This window comes from Sebastes fasciatus, chromosome 16, assembly GCF_043250625.1.
Source record: "Sebastes fasciatus isolate fSebFas1 chromosome 16, fSebFas1.pri, whole genome shotgun sequence".
Classification (NCBI taxonomy): domain Eukaryota; kingdom Metazoa; phylum Chordata; class Actinopteri; order Perciformes; family Sebastidae; genus Sebastes; species Sebastes fasciatus.
Window position 1 is genome coordinate 20,935,440 of NC_133810.1, and position 19,381 is coordinate 20,954,820.

At 42.3% G+C, this 19,381-nt stretch overlaps 2 protein-coding genes across 2 annotated transcripts; one reads left to right on the forward strand and one right to left on the reverse strand.

Moving 5' to 3' along the window:
• Positions 1-184: 184 nt before the first annotated feature.
• LOC141753204 (ribonucleoside-diphosphate reductase large subunit) lies at positions 185-7,010 on the forward strand. Its single transcript, XM_074611653.1, has 19 exons — positions 185-346; positions 1,065-1,153; positions 1,257-1,434; positions 2,696-2,796; positions 2,900-2,959; positions 3,042-3,081; positions 3,190-3,352; positions 3,439-3,580; positions 3,685-3,768; positions 3,863-4,024; positions 4,175-4,254; positions 4,341-4,542; positions 4,632-4,781; positions 4,878-5,099; positions 5,178-5,254; positions 5,357-5,492; positions 5,590-5,685; positions 6,189-6,377; positions 6,469-7,010. Exons 1-19 carry the CDS (start codon positions 328-330, stop codon positions 6,658-6,660), a joined length of 2,382 nt encoding a protein of 793 aa, XP_074467754.1. The 5' UTR covers positions 185-327; the 3' UTR covers positions 6,661-7,010.
• A 739-nt stretch (positions 7,011-7,749) lies between these two features.
• Positions 7,750-17,761, reverse strand: LOC141753094 (short transient receptor potential channel 2-like). Its single transcript, XM_074611441.1, has 13 exons — positions 17,200-17,761; positions 16,107-16,799; positions 15,814-16,014; positions 15,554-15,718; positions 14,005-14,179; positions 13,724-13,924; positions 13,473-13,635; positions 13,275-13,367; positions 12,997-13,189; positions 12,784-12,911; positions 12,633-12,705; positions 12,410-12,527; positions 7,750-10,539 (listed from the first exon to the last, which is right to left on the reverse strand). The coding sequence occupies exons 1-13, from the start codon at positions 17,212-17,214 to the stop codon at positions 9,686-9,688; spliced, it is 3,072 nt and encodes a 1,023-aa protein (XP_074467542.1). The 5' UTR covers positions 17,215-17,761; the 3' UTR covers positions 7,750-9,685.
• Between the last annotated feature and the right edge of the window lie 1,620 nt (positions 17,762-19,381).

Consider the following 19,381-nt stretch of genomic DNA (forward strand, 5'->3'; position numbering starts at 1 on the left):
GGCAGGATAATTACATGTTATAGAATCTGTAATTTGAAAAATATCCAATATCCCGCCAGATTCGCCCGGAAACGGGGACCGGAAGGTGACTGATGATGGATTGTGATTGGTTTAAAACTCTGATGGAGTCGCCTCTGATTGGCTGAGCCGCTGGCACAAAGCAGTGTTACTGGCTTGTGGGTTGTTGGCGCCCTCAGTTTGAGATTCAACTGTCCTTACGGTGTAATAACTTGCTATAACAACTCTGCACCCATTCTATTCGTTTCCAAGCTGAGAGGATAACTACAACAATTGCTGTCTGAAGAAACTAGCTCCTTTGCTGCCAACATGCATGTCATTAAACGAGGTATAGTAGCTAAATTGAACTTCAAATACTGTCGGATAATGCAGTGTTACAGTGAAGATCCTGGAAAACTCGTCAAATGTTTCTAAGCTGTGATACATGTTAATACTGTTAAAGAAAGACCTTTAGTCTTCAGCTCAGTTTCAGTCATGTTAAAGTGTGTTTTGTGTTTCTTTGTGTGGTGTTTTCGTTGAGTCACCAAACAAAGACTGCTATGAAAGGACAAAAGCTTACAGTACATGTTCTCAGTTTGCAGGTTGGTTGCCTGTTTTGTCTTAATGTTGAATAACATTGAGTTTCATTTTTAAATAGAAGAGACACAGTCGAGGTTTTAAATTGATTTCAACAAGCTCGTTGACTTACTTTTGCTCTCTAGCTTTTGGTGTTTCATATTTGACAAAGAGCGTTGACAGACTTCCCTCTATTGTGTAAGCAGAGGGTTATTATAATAATCTTTGGCATCTGTGCTATTGGCGCCAAGTAGCAAAGTTTTGTTATCATAATAACTGGTTAGACAGGTGTTCAGCGCGGGCTTCAGCTGACTTAATTGATCAGTAGAGGGAATCCAATTAATAGCCTTTGGCGCTGGTATTTATTGTGTTTACCACTGCAGTTATATTCTTCAGCTATCCTAAGAATTCACCTAAAATTGTCCAAATAAGTTTGAGGATAAATAATATATATATAATATAATAAATAATGTTGTATTTTTGTATTTCAGATGGACGCAAGGAGGCAGTTAGTTTTGATAAAATCACATCTCGCATCCAGAAGCTTTGCTATGGACTAAACTCTGACTTTGTGGACCCTGTAAGTTCAAACTAATATACAGTTACCATTCAACATCAAAAAAAGTATCAAGTAAATGATTGCTGACTCCAATTATCTTAACCCTTTATCTCGGTTTCTGCAGGCTCAGATTACAATGAAGGTGATCCAGGGTCTGTACAGTGGGGTCACCACCGTGGAGCTGGACACTCTGGCAGCAGAGACCGCAGCCACCCTCACCACCAAACACCCTGACTATGCTCTCCTGGCTGCACGGATTGCTGTGTCTAATCTACACAAAGAGACCAAGAAAGTGTTCAGTGGTGAGTACAAGTTTAAAGCTGCATCTTGTGGTATGGGGTTCCCTTTAGGAAATTGTTTATCCCGAATAGTTAGCCATTCAGACCTTGACGCATCTCATCTTGTGATGAGTTTTAGTTATTATTATTATTATTATCATTATTAATAATAACAACTTTATTTATATAGCACCTTTCAAAACAAGGTTACAAAGTGCTTTACAATAAAAGCATGATAAAAGTAATTAACACCCAGAACTTAAGATCTAAACAAAATAAAATCATATAAATATAAAATAAAATCATATAAATAGTTACAACAATGCACCATCAGTTAAAAAAAAGCCATAATATAAGAGTGAGTTTTAAGAAGAGATTTAAAGGAAGATACTGAGTTTGCCTGCCTGATATCCCCAGGCAGGGAGTTCCACAGCTGAGGGGCCCAGACAGGGTCATAGGGAGTCAGCAAACCACAGATATAGGCAGGAGCCAGACCATTCAAAACAAGCAGTAAAATCTTCAAATGAATTCTAAAACTCACAGGTAACCAGTGAAGGGCAGCAAGGATTGGTGTGATGCGTTCGGTCACTTCTCTTAGTACGTGTTAAAAGCCTGGCAGCAGTATTTTGTATCCACTGTAGTCTTTGGATGTTCCGCCTGCTGATACCACAATAAAGTGAATTGCAACAATAATTAAATTTAATTAGTAGTTGATGGCCTAAACAATATCCACGCACATTTGATATATGTCATTTGCTGTGTGAAACAGCACCCTTGATTTTTTTTCCTCTAAAATTTCATGTTCTGTTTCAATAAAATGTATAGTTTTTTATTGTCCCGAATACCATTTTTGGACATCAAAGCTTTGGTGAAAAATATTCAAAGCCACGCGGCGCAGCATCTCCCCCATTTCAGTGCCCGAGACAGTGCCACTGCCGCACTACTGTACACATACGCACATTTACACACAACAAACAGTGATATCCATCTGAGAATAACTAATAATAATTAATGTTAAATATGAATAATGAATAATATTGTGGGATTATTCCTTATTTCATGGGCTATTCGGGGATTTATACATTATTATTCCATACTTATATAAAAAAACAAAGCATTCGAATACTGATTTGGAGGTTGATTACCATGGCAACGGTCAAAGCATTAGGGTCAGCCCTGTTTTTATTATGTTGGTGGAGTTTCCAGGAAACCCTGACATGATTGATTAAAGTGTTTAAATTATCAGCACAGATATTACACCTTCTTTCTTCTCTTGCTTTTGCAGATGTGATGGAGGACCTCTACAACTATGTGAACCCGTTGAATACACGCCACTCTCCCATGATCTCCAAGGAGACGCTCGACATTGTACTTGAAAACAAGGGCGTAAGTCGCATTTGATGATGTATTTTGTTCATGTTTTCAAATTTGAAGTCACTGTAATTATGTTTAGCTTTTTTTTTTACATCATATCTTCTATCCTTTGCAGCGCTTCAACTCAGCCATTATTTTCGACAGAGACTTCTCTTACAACTTCTTTGGCTTTAAGGTACTTTTTCATTTCGTTTACATTCGACAACTCAAGCAGATACTTGGTTTATGAACCTAATTTGTCCCTTTTGCTCTAACAGACTCTTGAGCGGTCGTATTTGTTGAAGATTAACGGCAAAGGTGAGAATTGATTTTCCTATAGCCTCTTGAGAAGCGTGTTTAGACTCGCTGTCAAGTAATTTGTTGTTTGGATATTTTTAATCATTTAATTGCGCTTTTTTTCTGTAGTTGCTGAGAGGCCCCAGCACATGCTAATGAGAGTGGCTGTCGGGATTCATGAAAGAGACATTGATGCAGCCATTGAGACCTACAACTTGCTGTCAGAGAAATGGTTCACCCACGCCACACCTACTCTGTTCAATGCTGGCACCAACAAGCCACAGCTGTCTAGGTAAGGGCTCTGAGCAAATCTCTGATGCTTTCCTCTAAACTTGATTTTTTTCCCCCTCCCAATCTAATTTGTTTGTGTTTTTGCAGTTGTTTCTTGCTAACCATGAAGGATGACAGCATCGAAGGTATTTATGACACACTGAAGCAGTGTGCCCTCATCTCCAAATCAGCTGGAGGTATTGGATTGGCAGTTAGCTGTATCAGAGCGACAGGCAGCTATATTGCTGGGGTGAGTTAAATGCACACCACAGGGATTCAAACCAATCCGATATAGAGCAGCTTAGATTTTTGTAATTTTTTTGTATTACTTACAGTGTTTTTTTTTTTTTTCAGACTAATGGCAATTCCAATGGGTTGGTTCCTATGCTCCGAGTCTACAACAATACAGCACGTTATGTTGACCAGGGTGGCAATAAGGTAAAGATTTACAAAACATACTGTAATGTTGTTGCTCTACAGACACCTCCGGTAGGAAGTTTATTCACCTTGCTCCCTATGCTGGCTTGTTCAGAGACCCGGGGCCTTCGCTGTGTACCTGGAGCCGTGGCATTTCGATGTGTTTGACTTCTTGGAGTTGAAGAAGAACACCGGTAAAGAGGAGCAGAGGGCCAGAGACCTGTTTTTCGCCATGTGGATCCCAGACCTGTTTATGAAACGAGTGGAAAGCAATCAGGTGAATATCTGAGGGAATAGCATCTTACATATGTCACAGTTTGAATTCGGCTACATGTTCTATAATCTACCGTATGTTTTCTGATAGGTCCTGATAAATCTTGAATATTACAGGGGAAAAAGTCTTATTGTTCCTCTCCTGCTCTTGTAGGACTGGTCTCTACTATGTCCCAGTGAATGTCCAGGCTTAGAGGAGTGCTGGGGAGAGGAGTTTGAGGAGCTCTACACTCGGTAAGATCGGCACACCAAACTCTGTTCTGAACAAAACAGCTCATTTGTCAGCGCTAACCTGTCCCGTGTGTCCGGTTCGTCCTCAGTTATGAGAGGGAGGGTCGGGCGAAGCGTGTGGTGAAGGCCCAGCAGGTGTGGTACGCCATCATCGAATCGCAGACCGAAACCGGCACGCCATACATGCTCTACAAGGACGCCTGCAACAGGAAGAGCAACCAGCAGAATCTGGGCACCATCAAATCCAGCAATCTGTGCACGGAGATCGTAGAGTACACAAGTAAAGATGAGGTGAGGGGCTGGAGATGTTGTTGTTTCTGCAATATTCAAATGACATTATTTTGTTAATGCTCATTTGGTTTGTTCTTCCTTCGACTCAGGTTGCAGTGTGTAACCTGGCATCTATTGCCCTCAACATGTACGTCACCCCAGAGAGGACCTTTGATTTCAAAAAGCTTGCGTCAGTCACCAAAGTCATCGTCAAGAACCTGAACAAGATTATTGAGATCAACTACTACCCAGTGATTGAGGTATGTTTCCTTGTCTAGTGTTGCTTCTCTGTCAACCATGCAGCCAGGTCTTATGTGCTCTGTGTTAACAAATGGCTCCTCTGTGCTGCTTTAAAGGCTGAAAGATCTAACAAGCGTCACAGGCCGATTGGAATCGGTGTGCAGGGTCTGGCTGATGCCTTCATCCTTATGCGTTATCCATTTGAAAGCCCAGAGGCCCAGTTGCTCAACATCCACATCTTTGAGACCATCTACTATGCCGCCCTGGAGGCCAGCTGTGAGCTGGCAGCAGAGCTCGGCCCTTACGAAACCTACGCTGGTTCTCCTGTCAGCAAGGGAGTGAGTAGTTTGCGCAATGTCTCAAATCCATCTTGGGATACAGTTTAGCAGTTTGGGCTAACTCATTTTGTTTTCCAGATCCTTCAGTATGACATGTGGGATAAAACCCCAACAGATCTCTGCGACTGGATAACATTGAAGGCAAAAATTGCCAAGTAAGTCTTCCTGACTACTTCTTTGTTGGTACAATATTTCTCATTTCATATCTACTGTATGTAGAGATTGTAGCTCACCCTGCACCCCCTGTGTGTCCTCAGGCATGGTGTGAGGAACAGTCTGCTCTTGGCCCCCATGCCCACAGCTTCCACCGCACAGATCCTGGGCAACAACGAGTCCATTGAGGCTTACACCAGCAACATCTACACCCGCAGGGTGCTCTCGGGAGAGTTTCAGGTCAGCAGTACTGAATGCATCTGCTGCCTTGCATCTAAAAAAGTTGTGTGTCCATAGAGGGAAATGTTGCTAAATGTCTTTTCTGCCTCTACCATAGATTGTGAACCCTCACCTGCTGAAGGACCTCACAGAAAGAGGACTGTGGAGTGATGAAATGAAGAACCAGTTGATTTCTCAGAACGGGTCCATCCAGGTAAAGGGTCACACTTAATTAAATCGTATTACATTATTCAGCATCATTGCTCTAAATGTTAATATTAGAGCTGTCAATTGATTCAAATATTTAATCGCATGATTGTCCATAGTTAATCACAAATTAATCACACCTTTTTAATCTGTTCAAAATGCACCTTAAAGGTAGATTTGTTTAATACACTCATCAACATGGGAGTGGGCAAATAGGTCAAGGGCCCCCTGTGGAAATGGCCATGCCAGTTTTTCCTCGCCAAAATTTTGGTACCAATGGATTCCTTAAGTTTTCTAGTTTCATATGATATTAGTATCTTCACTCTAGCTTTAAAACTGAGCCTGGTACAACCTTAAAAATCACAAGTTGCGTTATGCATTGATGAAATTAGTGACGTTAAAATTAATTTGTGTTAACGTGTTATTATTGCGCTAACTTTGACAGCCCTAGTTACTATATTAAAAATTATTTATTTCTTTGGTGATCAACAACGTCTTACTTGTCCACAGGATATTGCAGAGATCCCTGATGATCTGAAGCAGCTGTATAAAACTGTGTGGGAAATCTCCCAGAAGACTGTACTCAAGATGGCAGCAGATCGTGGAGCCTACATCGACCAGAGCCAGTCCCTAAACATCCACATTGCCGAGCCAAACTATGGCAAACTGACCAGCATGCACTTCTATGGTTGGAAGTTGGTAAGTCAGGACTGAGGGAGAACAGGCTTGATGCATGTTGCTTCATAGTGACCAGAAACAAACATTAATGCCGGTCTTCTTTTCTCCGCAGGGCCTGAAAACCGGCATGTACTACCTGCGGACGAAGCCCGCCGCCAACCCCATTCAGTTCACCCTCAACAAGGAGAAATTAAAGGAGGCCCAGTCGACCAAGACCGACGAGGAGGCGACCAAAGAGAGCAACACTGCTGCCATGGTGTGCTCTTTAGCTAACAAAGATGAGTGCCTGATGTGTGGCTCTTAAGTGTTCACTCAGATAAGCACACTCCCCCCTATCCACCAGCTTCCCCTTTAAAAATATATTTTTGGAAACACCCGGTGCTTTGTTGTTGTACATGATGTTGTAACAAGGGTTTTACATTTGCCGCTGTCTTCAAGTCACAAAACGTTCCTGTTTTTATTTAATATTTTCATCATGAATTGTGTTGTATGTATGTTTGTATAGAATGGATAGGGTACAATGAATTAATATTTTTCCCCTAGTGTTTTTTTTTATCAATATAGTTTTATAATATGTGGGTCATATTATTAATGAATTTCATGTTTGTATTTCAGATGTGTGGGAAATTAAAGTTGTTATACAATGGTCTCAAATTTAGTCTCATTATTACACTATTGTCAGGAATATGTGAAGCTTTACCTCAAAACCTGAGCATATACTTTATTATACATATTTAGTCGTGCATTTATTGAGGCAAGAACAGTATATATTTTTTTACATTTACAAAGGTCAAATTTTCGACAGAAAGAGCAAAATAAAAATGGGTAAGTAGTCAGCATATTGTTCTTAATATGTCTTGTTTACTAGGAAATGAGTGGCAGGGAAGATAAGCGATTCTGTCGCTGGGGATGCTCTAACATCCTGTTAGGTGACTATGATTGGCTGGTGATACGACATGCCTGTGCATGTAAGACATGAATTTAATTTCCCGGTGACAAAATGTTGGAGGCTTTTGTGTCAGATGACATAAAAGTGTGTTGTAATTATCTGTGGAGGACAACAGACCAGGTTCAAATGAATATGGTGATGGCATCAATACTGCAACAAAGAGCTGCACTCTGAGGTGTTTTTCCATAGGAAGAGTGTGGATGGGCAGTGTCTTGGGACAGGTGATGCTGCAGGTGAGGAATTAATGAACCGGTGTGTTCATGTGTGCAACCTCATGGGAGCAGTATGTGTAAAGCAAGCTGAGACCTGCACTGTCACACTGTAGCAGGCTGTTGGTCTGACAGTAAAGAAACACCAAAGCAGCACTGATTCATAACCTCAGGCGGTTAATGTTCCCCGACACTATGTTCGTGAAATATAGACACACAGACATAAATGTAATTTCAAATGTTTTATTTGTGTTACAATGTAACTATTGTGCAAAACAAGGCTACTTTCTTCTGATATTTGAATGTTAAGAGAAACCAAAACAGCAAACAGAGGCTCTTTGCTATTGAACAGTGAAGTTTGAAAAATGAAGGTGAGGAGAGAGACTCCCGGCACAAAGCAGCAGTACAACTAGTGACACACTGGCCTTAATCAACTAACCAATGAACACCCTCCCCAAATATTTTTAAAGCTAGGGTAGACAATTTAGAAGCATTTTTTATTATACTTGTTGAAATCCTCTTTACATCCCGACAGCAAATGGTCTGACAAAACCAGAAATAATCCGGTATCTGTGGCAGTCACATCCCTTTAATAAGCTGGTCCAATCATTTCATGCGGGCCGTATGAAATGATGGAGTCTTCCACAAGGCAAGGCAGACATATTGCTAAAGCCAGCCAGCTAGTCGCATTGTTTATGTTCATTATGATTATTAGGTGTTTACTTACACGTGAATGAGACATGAGATAGTTGGATACAGTTAGCGGTGACAATAGCCCTGTCCAGACCTGGTATTAACATGTGTCCTGAGTGATCGGATTACAAGCGGGACAGCTCTAAATACAGGTGTGAACGCACTCAAGACGCATTGAGGACGCATTGAGATCCGATCGCTCAGACCACATTCAGGCCCTGTTCAGACCTTGACATGTGTCCTGAGGGATCGGCTCACAAGTGGACAGCTCTAAGTACCTATGTCTGTTCACACCTGGCATTAGAATGCGTCTCCACATGCGTCTTGAGTGACCACTTGTGATCTGATCTCACTTCCCCGCTCTATATGCAAATAACCACGTAGTAAACACATGGCTAATGCAGCAGACAATGTGACGTAATATTACGTAAATGTCCGTATTAATATCATACATATTCGTGAAATCGGGTACATTTTATCAACATCAAAATAAAAGGTTATTGTACTGGCGGTCCCTTGGGACCTCTGTGCCTCCACCGGCACAATTATGTATTTCGGGAGAATGGCTTTGGATAATTTCAAAATGTAGTTTACTCTTTCATTGGTTTCTCCAAAATTGCCTACCTCAGCTTTAAATGGTCACTACTTTTAATTAGTGTATTTTGAAACTGTAAGGCACTGTAACCCTATTTTACTGCTACTGATGCTGATCAAGGTGTACTGGTACATGCTGTTTTAGTTAAATCCATAAGCCATTTTAACATGTGATGAGAAGAGTTGCAACAACATTATCTCTGTCTCAGCAAGTAATTATGAGAACGTTCATTCTAAAAATGAGAAAATCTAATTTGCAACAGATCTATGGCTGAATGCTTTTATTTTAATGCATAAATCTGACGTGTTTAGAGGATTGGGAAGTAAAGAAAACATTTGCCAAAAGTTAAGAAGAAAGCTGAAGAACTCTCTTCTGAGACTTTCTTTGCCCGAAGAACACACCATTTCACTTATTTCACACATGATGTAATCACTTAGCCAGGAAACCGATTGGCTACACTACATGAAAAGTTTCTCACAGTCAGTGGTTAAGGATTAAAGGAGTTGTTCAACATTTTGGGAAATACCCTTATTTGTATTGTGGTGTAAAGCTAGATGAGATACCAATCATACTGTATATGTACAGTAAATATGAAGCTGCAGCTGATTAGGTTAGCTTAGCACATCTGGAAACAGCTAAACTGTCTCTGTCCAATGGTAACAAAATCCTCCTACCAACACCTCTAAAGTTCATTAATTAGCACTTTATGTCTTGTTTGTTTAATCTGTACAAAAACCAAAGTATAAAAAGGACTGTTTTACGGGCAATTATGTGCAAGATTCACAAACTTTGGAGCTTTTTCCCTCTAGATATTGACTAAATTTCCAAAGAGCCAAACCCTGAAAAAGTCAGTGTGGTCTTTTTAAATGGGCCATCACTATGGTTATGGTCTCACCAGCATCCCGTCAATCGATCCCTCCCCTTCTTGGGAACCAAAGCCTGTGTCCTGAGAGCTGCTGCTGCCTGTTGGCGAGGGAATCGTTTTCTTGGCTCCAGGTTTCACATTCATCTCCCTGACACTGGACTTATCTGCTACATTATGCTCAATCTTTCTACCCATCATCCATTTAGACTCCACTTTTTTTTCTTGCAGCTCTATGTCTTTGAACTTGTTTACTACTCTGTTTATGTCCGTCTTTTCACTGTTGACTTTAATGCTTTCAGCTAGTTCGGGGGTTGTCTCTGTCACCTTTGCCCCCGTTTGTATCCCTCCTCTCCTTTTTTCTGCCTCATCTTGTGTGGCCTCAGCTTTTAGCTTTTCTCCTACGTGATTCAAACTCGTACCTGCCCCCACCTCCTCTTTCACTTCATTTCTGTCTGCTTCCACCTTGTCTTTATTCTCAGTTTCTTCATCTCCTAGCTCTACTTTAACTCTACCTTCCTCCATTTTCACCACATCCCAGTCTGTTACCTTCTCTGCTCCACATTCATCCACCTGATTCTGTTGTGCGGCTGACTCCTGTTTTGTATCCGAGTCAACCTTTTCTTTATCCACCCCTTCCTCTCCGTTGTGCACTGTCACTTTAGGTGACGCATTTTTCTCATCTTGTCTGCTGTTAAAACCTATGAAATTGTTCTTGGCACCGATGATGTATTTCCCCAGAAAGGAGGAGCCATCCTTGGTCGATGCGTCGCCTGCAGTGTGTCCATCGTCCATCAAAACCTGCTGGAGTACTTTCATATCACTGTGCATCCTGCTGACGGTTTTGGTCAGCAAAGTGATCCGATTGCCGATATCTGAGGGAAGAGGATACTCCAATCACAATACAGCATGCAGGCACTTAAATGACAAATAAATCACAATTTATTCATGCCTTTTTATCTGATAGCCAGTTGTAAAGAAAGACAGAAAGAGAAAAGAGAAAAAGGGGGCAACATGCAACAGGCCAGGTTTGGGAGCCAACAGGACTTTTTAATGCATTACTGTCTGACCATTAAAGGTACAGTGTGTAGGATTTGGTGGCATCTAGTGGTGTGGTTGCAGATTTCATCCAACTGAGTACCCCTCCACTAACTCCTCCTTTTCAAGACTGCGGTACCATGAGCCACCAAGTGCAAAACCGTGGTAACGCCATATGCCTCACTCAGACGCCATCCTTACGATAATAACTTTAGGAGCAACGGAAGTCAGACGGCGACTGGCAGCACCACAGTTTTGCACTCTGCAGCTCACGTTACCGCATTCTCACAAGCGTGTCGGAGAACAGCGGTGGCGTTCATGTAAAAACCTGAAAGGCTCTCTCTAGAGCAGGGGTCTCAAACTCGCGGCCCGCGGGCCAATTGCGGCCCGCAAGACGATATTTTGTGGCCCCCACCGTGATATGAAAGTTTAATGTTAGTGCGGCCCGCGAGTTTTATGTGAATGGCACTTTGCCGCGTTGTGTGTGGAAGGTCCCTTTGTTGCGCGAGCCCGGGCTGAACGAACCTACCAATCACAGTGGGGTATATGGCTCCCGGGGGCGGGCAATCGGCCGGGCTTGATGCAAGCAGAGAAACATTTCACAACAACTATGGCGGCGCCCGTGTAACATCGCATAAGCTTGATTAAAGCTTGATTTATACTTCTGCGTTGAATCGACGCCGTAGCCTGACGTGCACCTCTCCAGAAATGTAACTACACGTCGCGGCGACGCAGACCGCAACAGCTGTGATTGGTCCAGTCTCTCAGCGATGCTGAGCGGCCAGGACCCCGGACAACCACAGAAAGTTCAACTTCTCTCTGCCTCGATCTTTTCAATGTTTGTTCACGCAAATCGACTCAGATATATTTTCTCTTTTCGGCGTTCCAGTAATGTCAGTAAAAGTTCTGTGGTTCAACAGTTATTAGCTCCAACTCCGCTCAGTTTCTGTTTGTAGTACAAGAAGAAGAAGAAGAAGAAGAAGAAGAAGGAAACTCATAGAGACGCCGCCGCCAACTAGCGGTTTGGTGGTGTAATTGCAGAGCAACACAAACACAGCAGGCACAACTTTATTGCGGAGTGACACCAAGTGGAATGAATATATATCTTGTCACACAGCCCCAATCATGTCTTTTTCAAAGCCTGCAGTGAAGAGAAAGGTTGGTGACGAGCACAGACAATTTCAGGAAAAGTGGGAGACGCAATAGAGGCCATGTTCAGAAGAACCGTTCATGTTCTTCAATGTTCCATTCATGTTCAGGACAGTTCATGTTCAGAAGAACCGTTCATGTTCAGAAGAACCCATTCAAGTTAAAGAACTGTTAATAATGACGTTTGAGAAGATTGTTTTTTTTTTTAACAAAGCTTTTTTTGTGGAATACCTGATGCGGCCCAGCCTCACCCAGACTCTGCCTCCAGCGGCCCCCAGGTAAATTGAGTTTGAGACCACTGCTCTAGAGCCAGTGTTTGGTTTGTCCGTTCTGGACTACCGTAGAAACATGGCGGAGCAACATGGCGAACTCCGTGAAGAGGACCCGCACCCTATGTAGATATGAAGGGCTCGTTCTAAGCTAACGAAAACAATTCTTAGTTTCAGGTGATTATACATTAATTAAAACATAGTTATGAATATTATATTCCATTTCTGCTAATAGATCCCCTGAAATGTTACACACACCCTGACAGATTTGAGTCAAAGTCATGGTTACCTTTCCTCTTGGTCTCCTCAAACTCCCTGCGTGCTGACTCAATGTAGCGTTGGACCAGAGCTCTGCTCACCTGCTGCCGGTAAGGTAACTGGTCGCCTTCAGATCCCTTACCATTGGTCTTAAAACACATAACATCACACATCAGTGTTTAGCAAAGAATATGTAGATTATTTTATTTTACTACAGTCACACCAACTCCTGCATGTGAGCATTAAACACTTACCACAGAGTCTATAGGGGGATATTTGCTCTCAGAATTACAAGTGCAGCAGCAGCAGATTCGTCTAAAGATACCCCTGGAACATGATTTAAAATGAATAAATATAGATACACAATGAGGTGTCTTTGCAGGTTAAAGTTGTTTCAGAGCTCACCTTAAGATGTAAAAGAAAGCTTTGGGTGAGGGGATGATGTTGAAGGGCACAGGCATGGTGAGGCCCTCCCTGAAGTAACTGAGGTACAGCTTCGACCTGGCAAATTTCCACTCGACATCTGCATCGTCCTGAAATACAAAATGTCGAGATGTCAGTGCTAATCTTTTGGTTTCTGCTTTTATTGCAGGTGTAACATAAAAAATATGTCTTTACCTCAATTTTCTGAAAGGTGTTGGTGATCATAGCAATGAGCATGTTGAGCAGGACGATGACAATGACGAGCGTGAAGATGCCGTACAGGATCCTTCCCACGAACTCTGCCAACACAAACTGCGGCATGTCCACGTAGTCCTGGTTGGCCACGCCGAACATGGTCCAGAATAAGAAGTGGAACGTCTCATTAAACCTGCAACAGTGCACAATGAGACTGTTTTCATACTCTTATTTTCCACTAACAATAGTGTCTGTATATTATTATTTTTCATTCTTACCTGCCAAGATGTGGAGAGATGACATAAGGAACGTAGACATTGTTGATGCCACAAAGGAAGGCTGTTCCAATGATCATCAATATAAACATAAATCTAAAAAAGAAAAATGTTATTTGCTCCTTCATGTGCTCTGAATGCTCTTCCATATACAAATATGCAGATGTATAACACAGAAGACCACGAGAAAAGCGCTTCTACCTCATCATATCGTCAATCATCTTCCCTATCGAGATCTGCAGAGTTCCCAGAGACTCGTGCGCTGGGAGGATGAACGCCAGCCGTGTGAAGCTCAACATGCTGGTCACTGCAAACAGCACCTCAGAGATCAGCTGGGGGTCCTCCTGATGCCAGTTCTCGCGCACTGCAGGACAGTTTCACACAACCAAACTAAGAACTTTTGAGACCTCCAACAACTATTTTGGATGAACAATCTGACATAATTTTCTCACCAGTCTGGGTGAAGTAGATGCACTCTTCTGTGCCGCTATGATCATGGCACAGGAAGTAACCTTTGAGCGCGATGAGCACACGCAACGCGAAGGACGCCAGGTACATGCTGAGCACCATCACGTCCAAGCAGTTCCACCAGTCCAGGAAGTAGCTCCGCAGCCCCTCGATCCACACTTCCTTGCACTCGTACCAGAAGAATCCTATATGAGACAGCAGCATGGTATAAACCTTGAGTTTTTCTTTTTGTACATTACAGAAAAACAAAAGAGAGGGAACCCACCGACCACCCACACCATGTGGAAGGAGCTGTGCAGGATGTTCTGCTGCCGGGAAGCAAACTTGTCTCGATACATCTCCATTGTTATTGATTCTCCGAGTAACGTGATGAGAAACCACAGATAGGAGGCTGAGTGGAGGAGGAACCTGATCACAGGAATCTTTAGCAGCTTTCCTCCCTGGTGAAAACACAAAAGACAAGTCAGGGCCAAGACACACCTGTGTTCATTCCATTTTCTTAAAGAGGACCTATTATGCTTTTGTGCTTTTTCCTCTTTCCTTTAATGTGTTATATAATTTTTTTTGTACATGTAAAAGGTCTGCAAAGTCACAAAGCCCAAAGTCCACGCCAAAGAGAGTTACTCTGCCACCCCAGAAACACTGCTCCGGAACTGCCTGAAATGCCTTGCTAAGTCTTAAGTATTTTCTTCCGTAACGCGGTGATGTCACCAAGTAACACATTTGCATAATACCTGCCTAGCGGATAGTTTGACACCGTTTCAAACAAAGCTAGTTGGAGCGGAGCTGGAGCAGAGTCCAAAGAGTTTGGTTTGGTTGACCAATCACAACAGAGTGGGCCAGCTGACCAATCAGAGCAGACTGGGTTTTTCGAGTGAGGCGGGACATGACCCAAACAGATGGTGAAAAGAGGTGCTGCAGCACAGCCGATATGAGAAAAATAAAACGTTTTTTGAACATTAAAGGGACTATTTGTAAGATTCAGAAATGCTGCTTAACAGCGACACCTGTGGCCTTGAAATCAACGAAAGTCAGCGTCGAGCTCGCGCTTGCTCGCTCTACATAGATATGAACGAGCATCACTCAAAACAATGAGGCGACAGATGTCAGCTAAAACCACAATATCACTCTATATTTCAGCTGCTTGGCAGTAATGTTAGCTGACCAGACGAAGGTCTCTCCATGAATCAATGCTGATCCTAGTGTTGGCTTTTCCTGCTCAGCGCCGGCTTCAGCAGCGGGGCTCCTCAACGAGTTACGTTATCGCCTCCCGACCGCAGCCGGCAGCCGAAGACACCGGCACCCGGTCGGTAACGAGACGATAACGTAACTCGTTGAGGAGCCCCGTCACTTCACAAGACACGGAAAACCTCTGTTGGTCTGGAGGAGCTGCAGCATTTATTTTTGCACAAACGTCCACTCTACATTCACTAGATATTCTCAGAGCTAAACTAACTCTTCTGCAGTGTGTAGTGAGCGCGCGTTCACGTCTAGAGGTGGAGCGAGACAGCGAGGACGCGCGCGCTGTCTGAGTGAAGGAGAGCAGGCAGTGGAGACAAGGCTCCGGCCACACGCGAGCGCGCATATGCGAACGTGCATGTGTGCCGACCCGCTACATTTATACGCTTAAAAAGTTACAAACAGTCCCTTTAAAGCATGTTAACATGTTCTAGTGGAAACCCAAAATACAAGTATGCACCTGAAAATAAGCATAATAGGTCCTCTTTAAAATGAATGTCTCTCATGACAGTCTGTGACACAGAACGTGCATTAGAAACCTCTCTCTACATTTGGACGTTTTCATGTGATATGACCTTTGACTTGGGTGCGATCCAGTAGACGAGGCAGAGGAGTGGCATGGTGAAAAAGATCCCCACAGAGACAAACAGCTTCCAGGCCGTCCTGCTGCCTCTCCAGCCTGACAGGTGCCCACACCAGATAGATGACAGCACCTGCTGGCAGATTGGGTGGGCCACGAACTGCACAAACACACACGCATGGAGGGAGAGACAAATTATGGATAACGTCTTCTTTTATTCATCTTTGATTGACGGTAGTTTCTGCGTCCAGCTACCTGCTTCTGGTTGTAGTTGACGGCGAGTCGCAGACGTGAGAGGTTGGGGATTCCCGCCTCAAAGGCCTGCTCCTCTAGGGAGTCCTGGCTATCGTCTCCGCAGCTGTTCAGGATGGTGGTCACCTCGCTCTGGTTGCGACACATGCCCAGCAACTCAACGGCAAACTCCTGACAAAGCTCCTCCAGGCCCAGGTACTGAGGCTGCAGGGAGAGAGGCACCATGGTGGAGTCAAGCAAGACAGACAGCAAAATATGAACAGTAAGTGGGGATATATGTACAAATCTCACCAAACCTTGAACTCTGGCTCTTTTTGTGAGAGCTTACGGAGCTCTCTGCTGAGACTGAACGCTCTGAGCATGGCGTCATCAGAGGTAATGGACAGGTAGGCTCGGCTGGCAATGCCGCGGTAGGTGTTGATGCGAGACAAGGAGAACTTCAACAGGTCATACTGCCGACCGTTACGACACTCCAGACAGGCGCAGGATATCTTGTGTGGCAATGGGATGATGTGACCTTTTTGGGTGAGCATGGTGACGATATCGTACAGGTCTTTCTGGCATGCCAAGGTCAGAGGAGTCACACCAGGGGCAAACTGGGAGTTGTCAATAGAGTGGTCAAAGATGGCCTGAGAGAAAGAGCGCACATCCATCTTGTTGCCTTTCTCCTGGTCCAGGCGGTCCAGCAGGCGCTTCACCACTCTGGGCTGGTTGGTGTCCACGGCGACCAGCAGGGCCTCGTGAATCTGCCGGAAGTCAAACTTGACCCCCTGCAGGAGGGTGTCCATGCAGCTCTCGTTGCCCAGGCGGATGGACAGGTTGAGGGCCTCCCTCCACTGGCGGTCCTCCGACTCATCCAGCTGACGGATGATGCCGTCACCGGTCTTCAGCAGTCCGCACAGCCGCTCTATTTTCCCCTCCTGAATGGCACTGATGAGTTCCGGAGGGAATCGCATCTTCTTGTTCATAATCTCGCGCCATTGTTCTGGCTGAGGGACAGGACGGGACAGTTAACAGCAGTATTAGATGTCCATAATCCAGAAATTAATGTCAGATATCAGTGGAAAAACTTTCAATTTGATTTCACGAGAGGAAATTAAAGCCTGGGCAAAATTATATGGTTTTATGAGAAAATTAAAGGACGTACAAAAAATAAAAAGCATGGCACATTCCACAAATGAGTTCATGATTCGAGACACATTTTATGACATCAAGGAAAACAACTCTCATTAACAAAATATGGAACTGTTTGATAAGACAAAGTTATTTAGAGGACGCCTGGAGCACAGTAGCTTCAGATGATTTAGCATCATTACAACACATTTTTTTCCATTTGGATCTACTGAATGAGAAATTCTACAAACCACATCTGAATAAATCTCTGCTTACCGTCAGGTTTTCCATTCCTGATGAAAAACAGGACAATTTGGAGCCGTGATCCTAAAGCAAAAGCACTATCACATTCTCTGGAGACATGGATTGTATATTTGCCAGTTATTCTGAGCTTCAGAGATGAAGGTGAAATATCAGTAGATTGCACAAGCAGCTCCAATGAGAGGAGAACTGAGCACTTTGGTGTCCTGCGATCATGTGCTACCGGCTGACTGCATGGAATCAGCACCCACAAACTCAATAACACACTTCCGTCCCCCATGGGGCAAGGCCAATTAAAACGTAGCCAGTTCAAAGTGTTTCATGCTTGGCTGGGCCCAAACCAAACTGTTTCTGCGTTCAAACAGAAATTAACTGTCGTTTCCCCATTGGAAACAGTGCCATGGCACAATTAAGGTAGCAGTTACTGAACAGGCAGCAGCTGTCACCGTTTCTCCCAGAGGGGCTGGACGGAGTTCACAGCAGAGGGAAAAACAAGGAGCTGCAAGGGAAAGATGTACTGATTATTTTCACACAGTTCTCTTTGAGGAAGTCCAATTACTAAAATAATACTTTTACTAGTTACTTTACAATTTAGGAATTTTGCACACACAACATATAAAAATATAGAAGTACAGCTGAAATGATTGGCTGATTAATCCGTTACCACAAAATGAATTGGCAACTATTTTGATAATTGATTAAGTCACTTTTCATGCAAAAACATGTCATGTACCAGCTTCTAAAATGTCAGGATTTGATGTTTTTCCTTTTAATTATTTGAATTCATTTTAAAGAATTTTGTACTATTGATTGGACATAACAAGAAGGTGTCACTTTGGCCTACATACATGTATATGTATGTGTATATATATATATATATATATATATATATACACACACACATATATACATATATATATATATACATATATATATATGTATATATATATATACACACACATATATACATATATATATATATACATATACATATACATATATACATATATATATATATACACATATACATATATACATATATATATATATACACATATACATATACATATATACACATATATATACACATATATATATACACATATATATACACATATATATATACACATATATATACACATATATATACACATATACATATATATACATATATATATATATACATACATATATATATATATATATACACACATACATATATATATATATATATATACACACACACACACACATATATATATATATATATACACACACATATATACAGTACATACATATATATATATATATACACATACATATACACATACATATTTATACATACATACATGCATATATACTCACATACATACATACATACATACATATATATACATACATACATACATACATACACATATGTATATATATATGGTTGTCATTACTGATGCATTAATGTAAAAGCCAGATTTTAAGTTTTTGTAGTTAGATGTGTAAATATGTGTATACATACACAGTATATACACATACATATATGATTATTATATGTCACACCCACCCCCACCCCCACCCCCACCCCCACACACACACACACACACGTTACATTTTTCTGCATAGTACATTCCCCACCACTAACTGTATGTGTGCTGATGGGTTTGGGCCAAATCCCTTTCCACACCACACAATTTGTATCTGCTTTACCATAGAGGGTGTGCTGGCAGCAGCAGTTAGCAGGTTATTTTGACATAAAAATGTGTGAAACGTATGTCAATTAGATTGTTAGTGATTTCACCTAAGGAATAATATGTTGCATTCAAAGGATTTTCCATGCAGCAATCTTGGAACAAATGTCATATTTAGTCAATCACAGCCAAAGATGATCATGTTACTCAAGAGTTAATCCAACAGTGACGTGTTAGTCAGTCATTTTACTCATCAGTAATCTTGTGTGGATTTGAAACCTGACTGGCTACTGACTGTTGTGAGCATAATGTTGCACAGCAGAGGGAGGAAAAGGACTGACTGTTGTAGACTTAAAGCTCTTTGTTGTGACAGCAGTTCTTTCGGAGATAGAGGAGGTGATAAAACATGATGGATGCCAATTACAAAATCTATTTCCCGTGAAAGCCCTGGCTGTTAATGGTTCATAATCACTGCCGAGATATTCAATGATACAAAAAAAAAATTGCATTGTTCT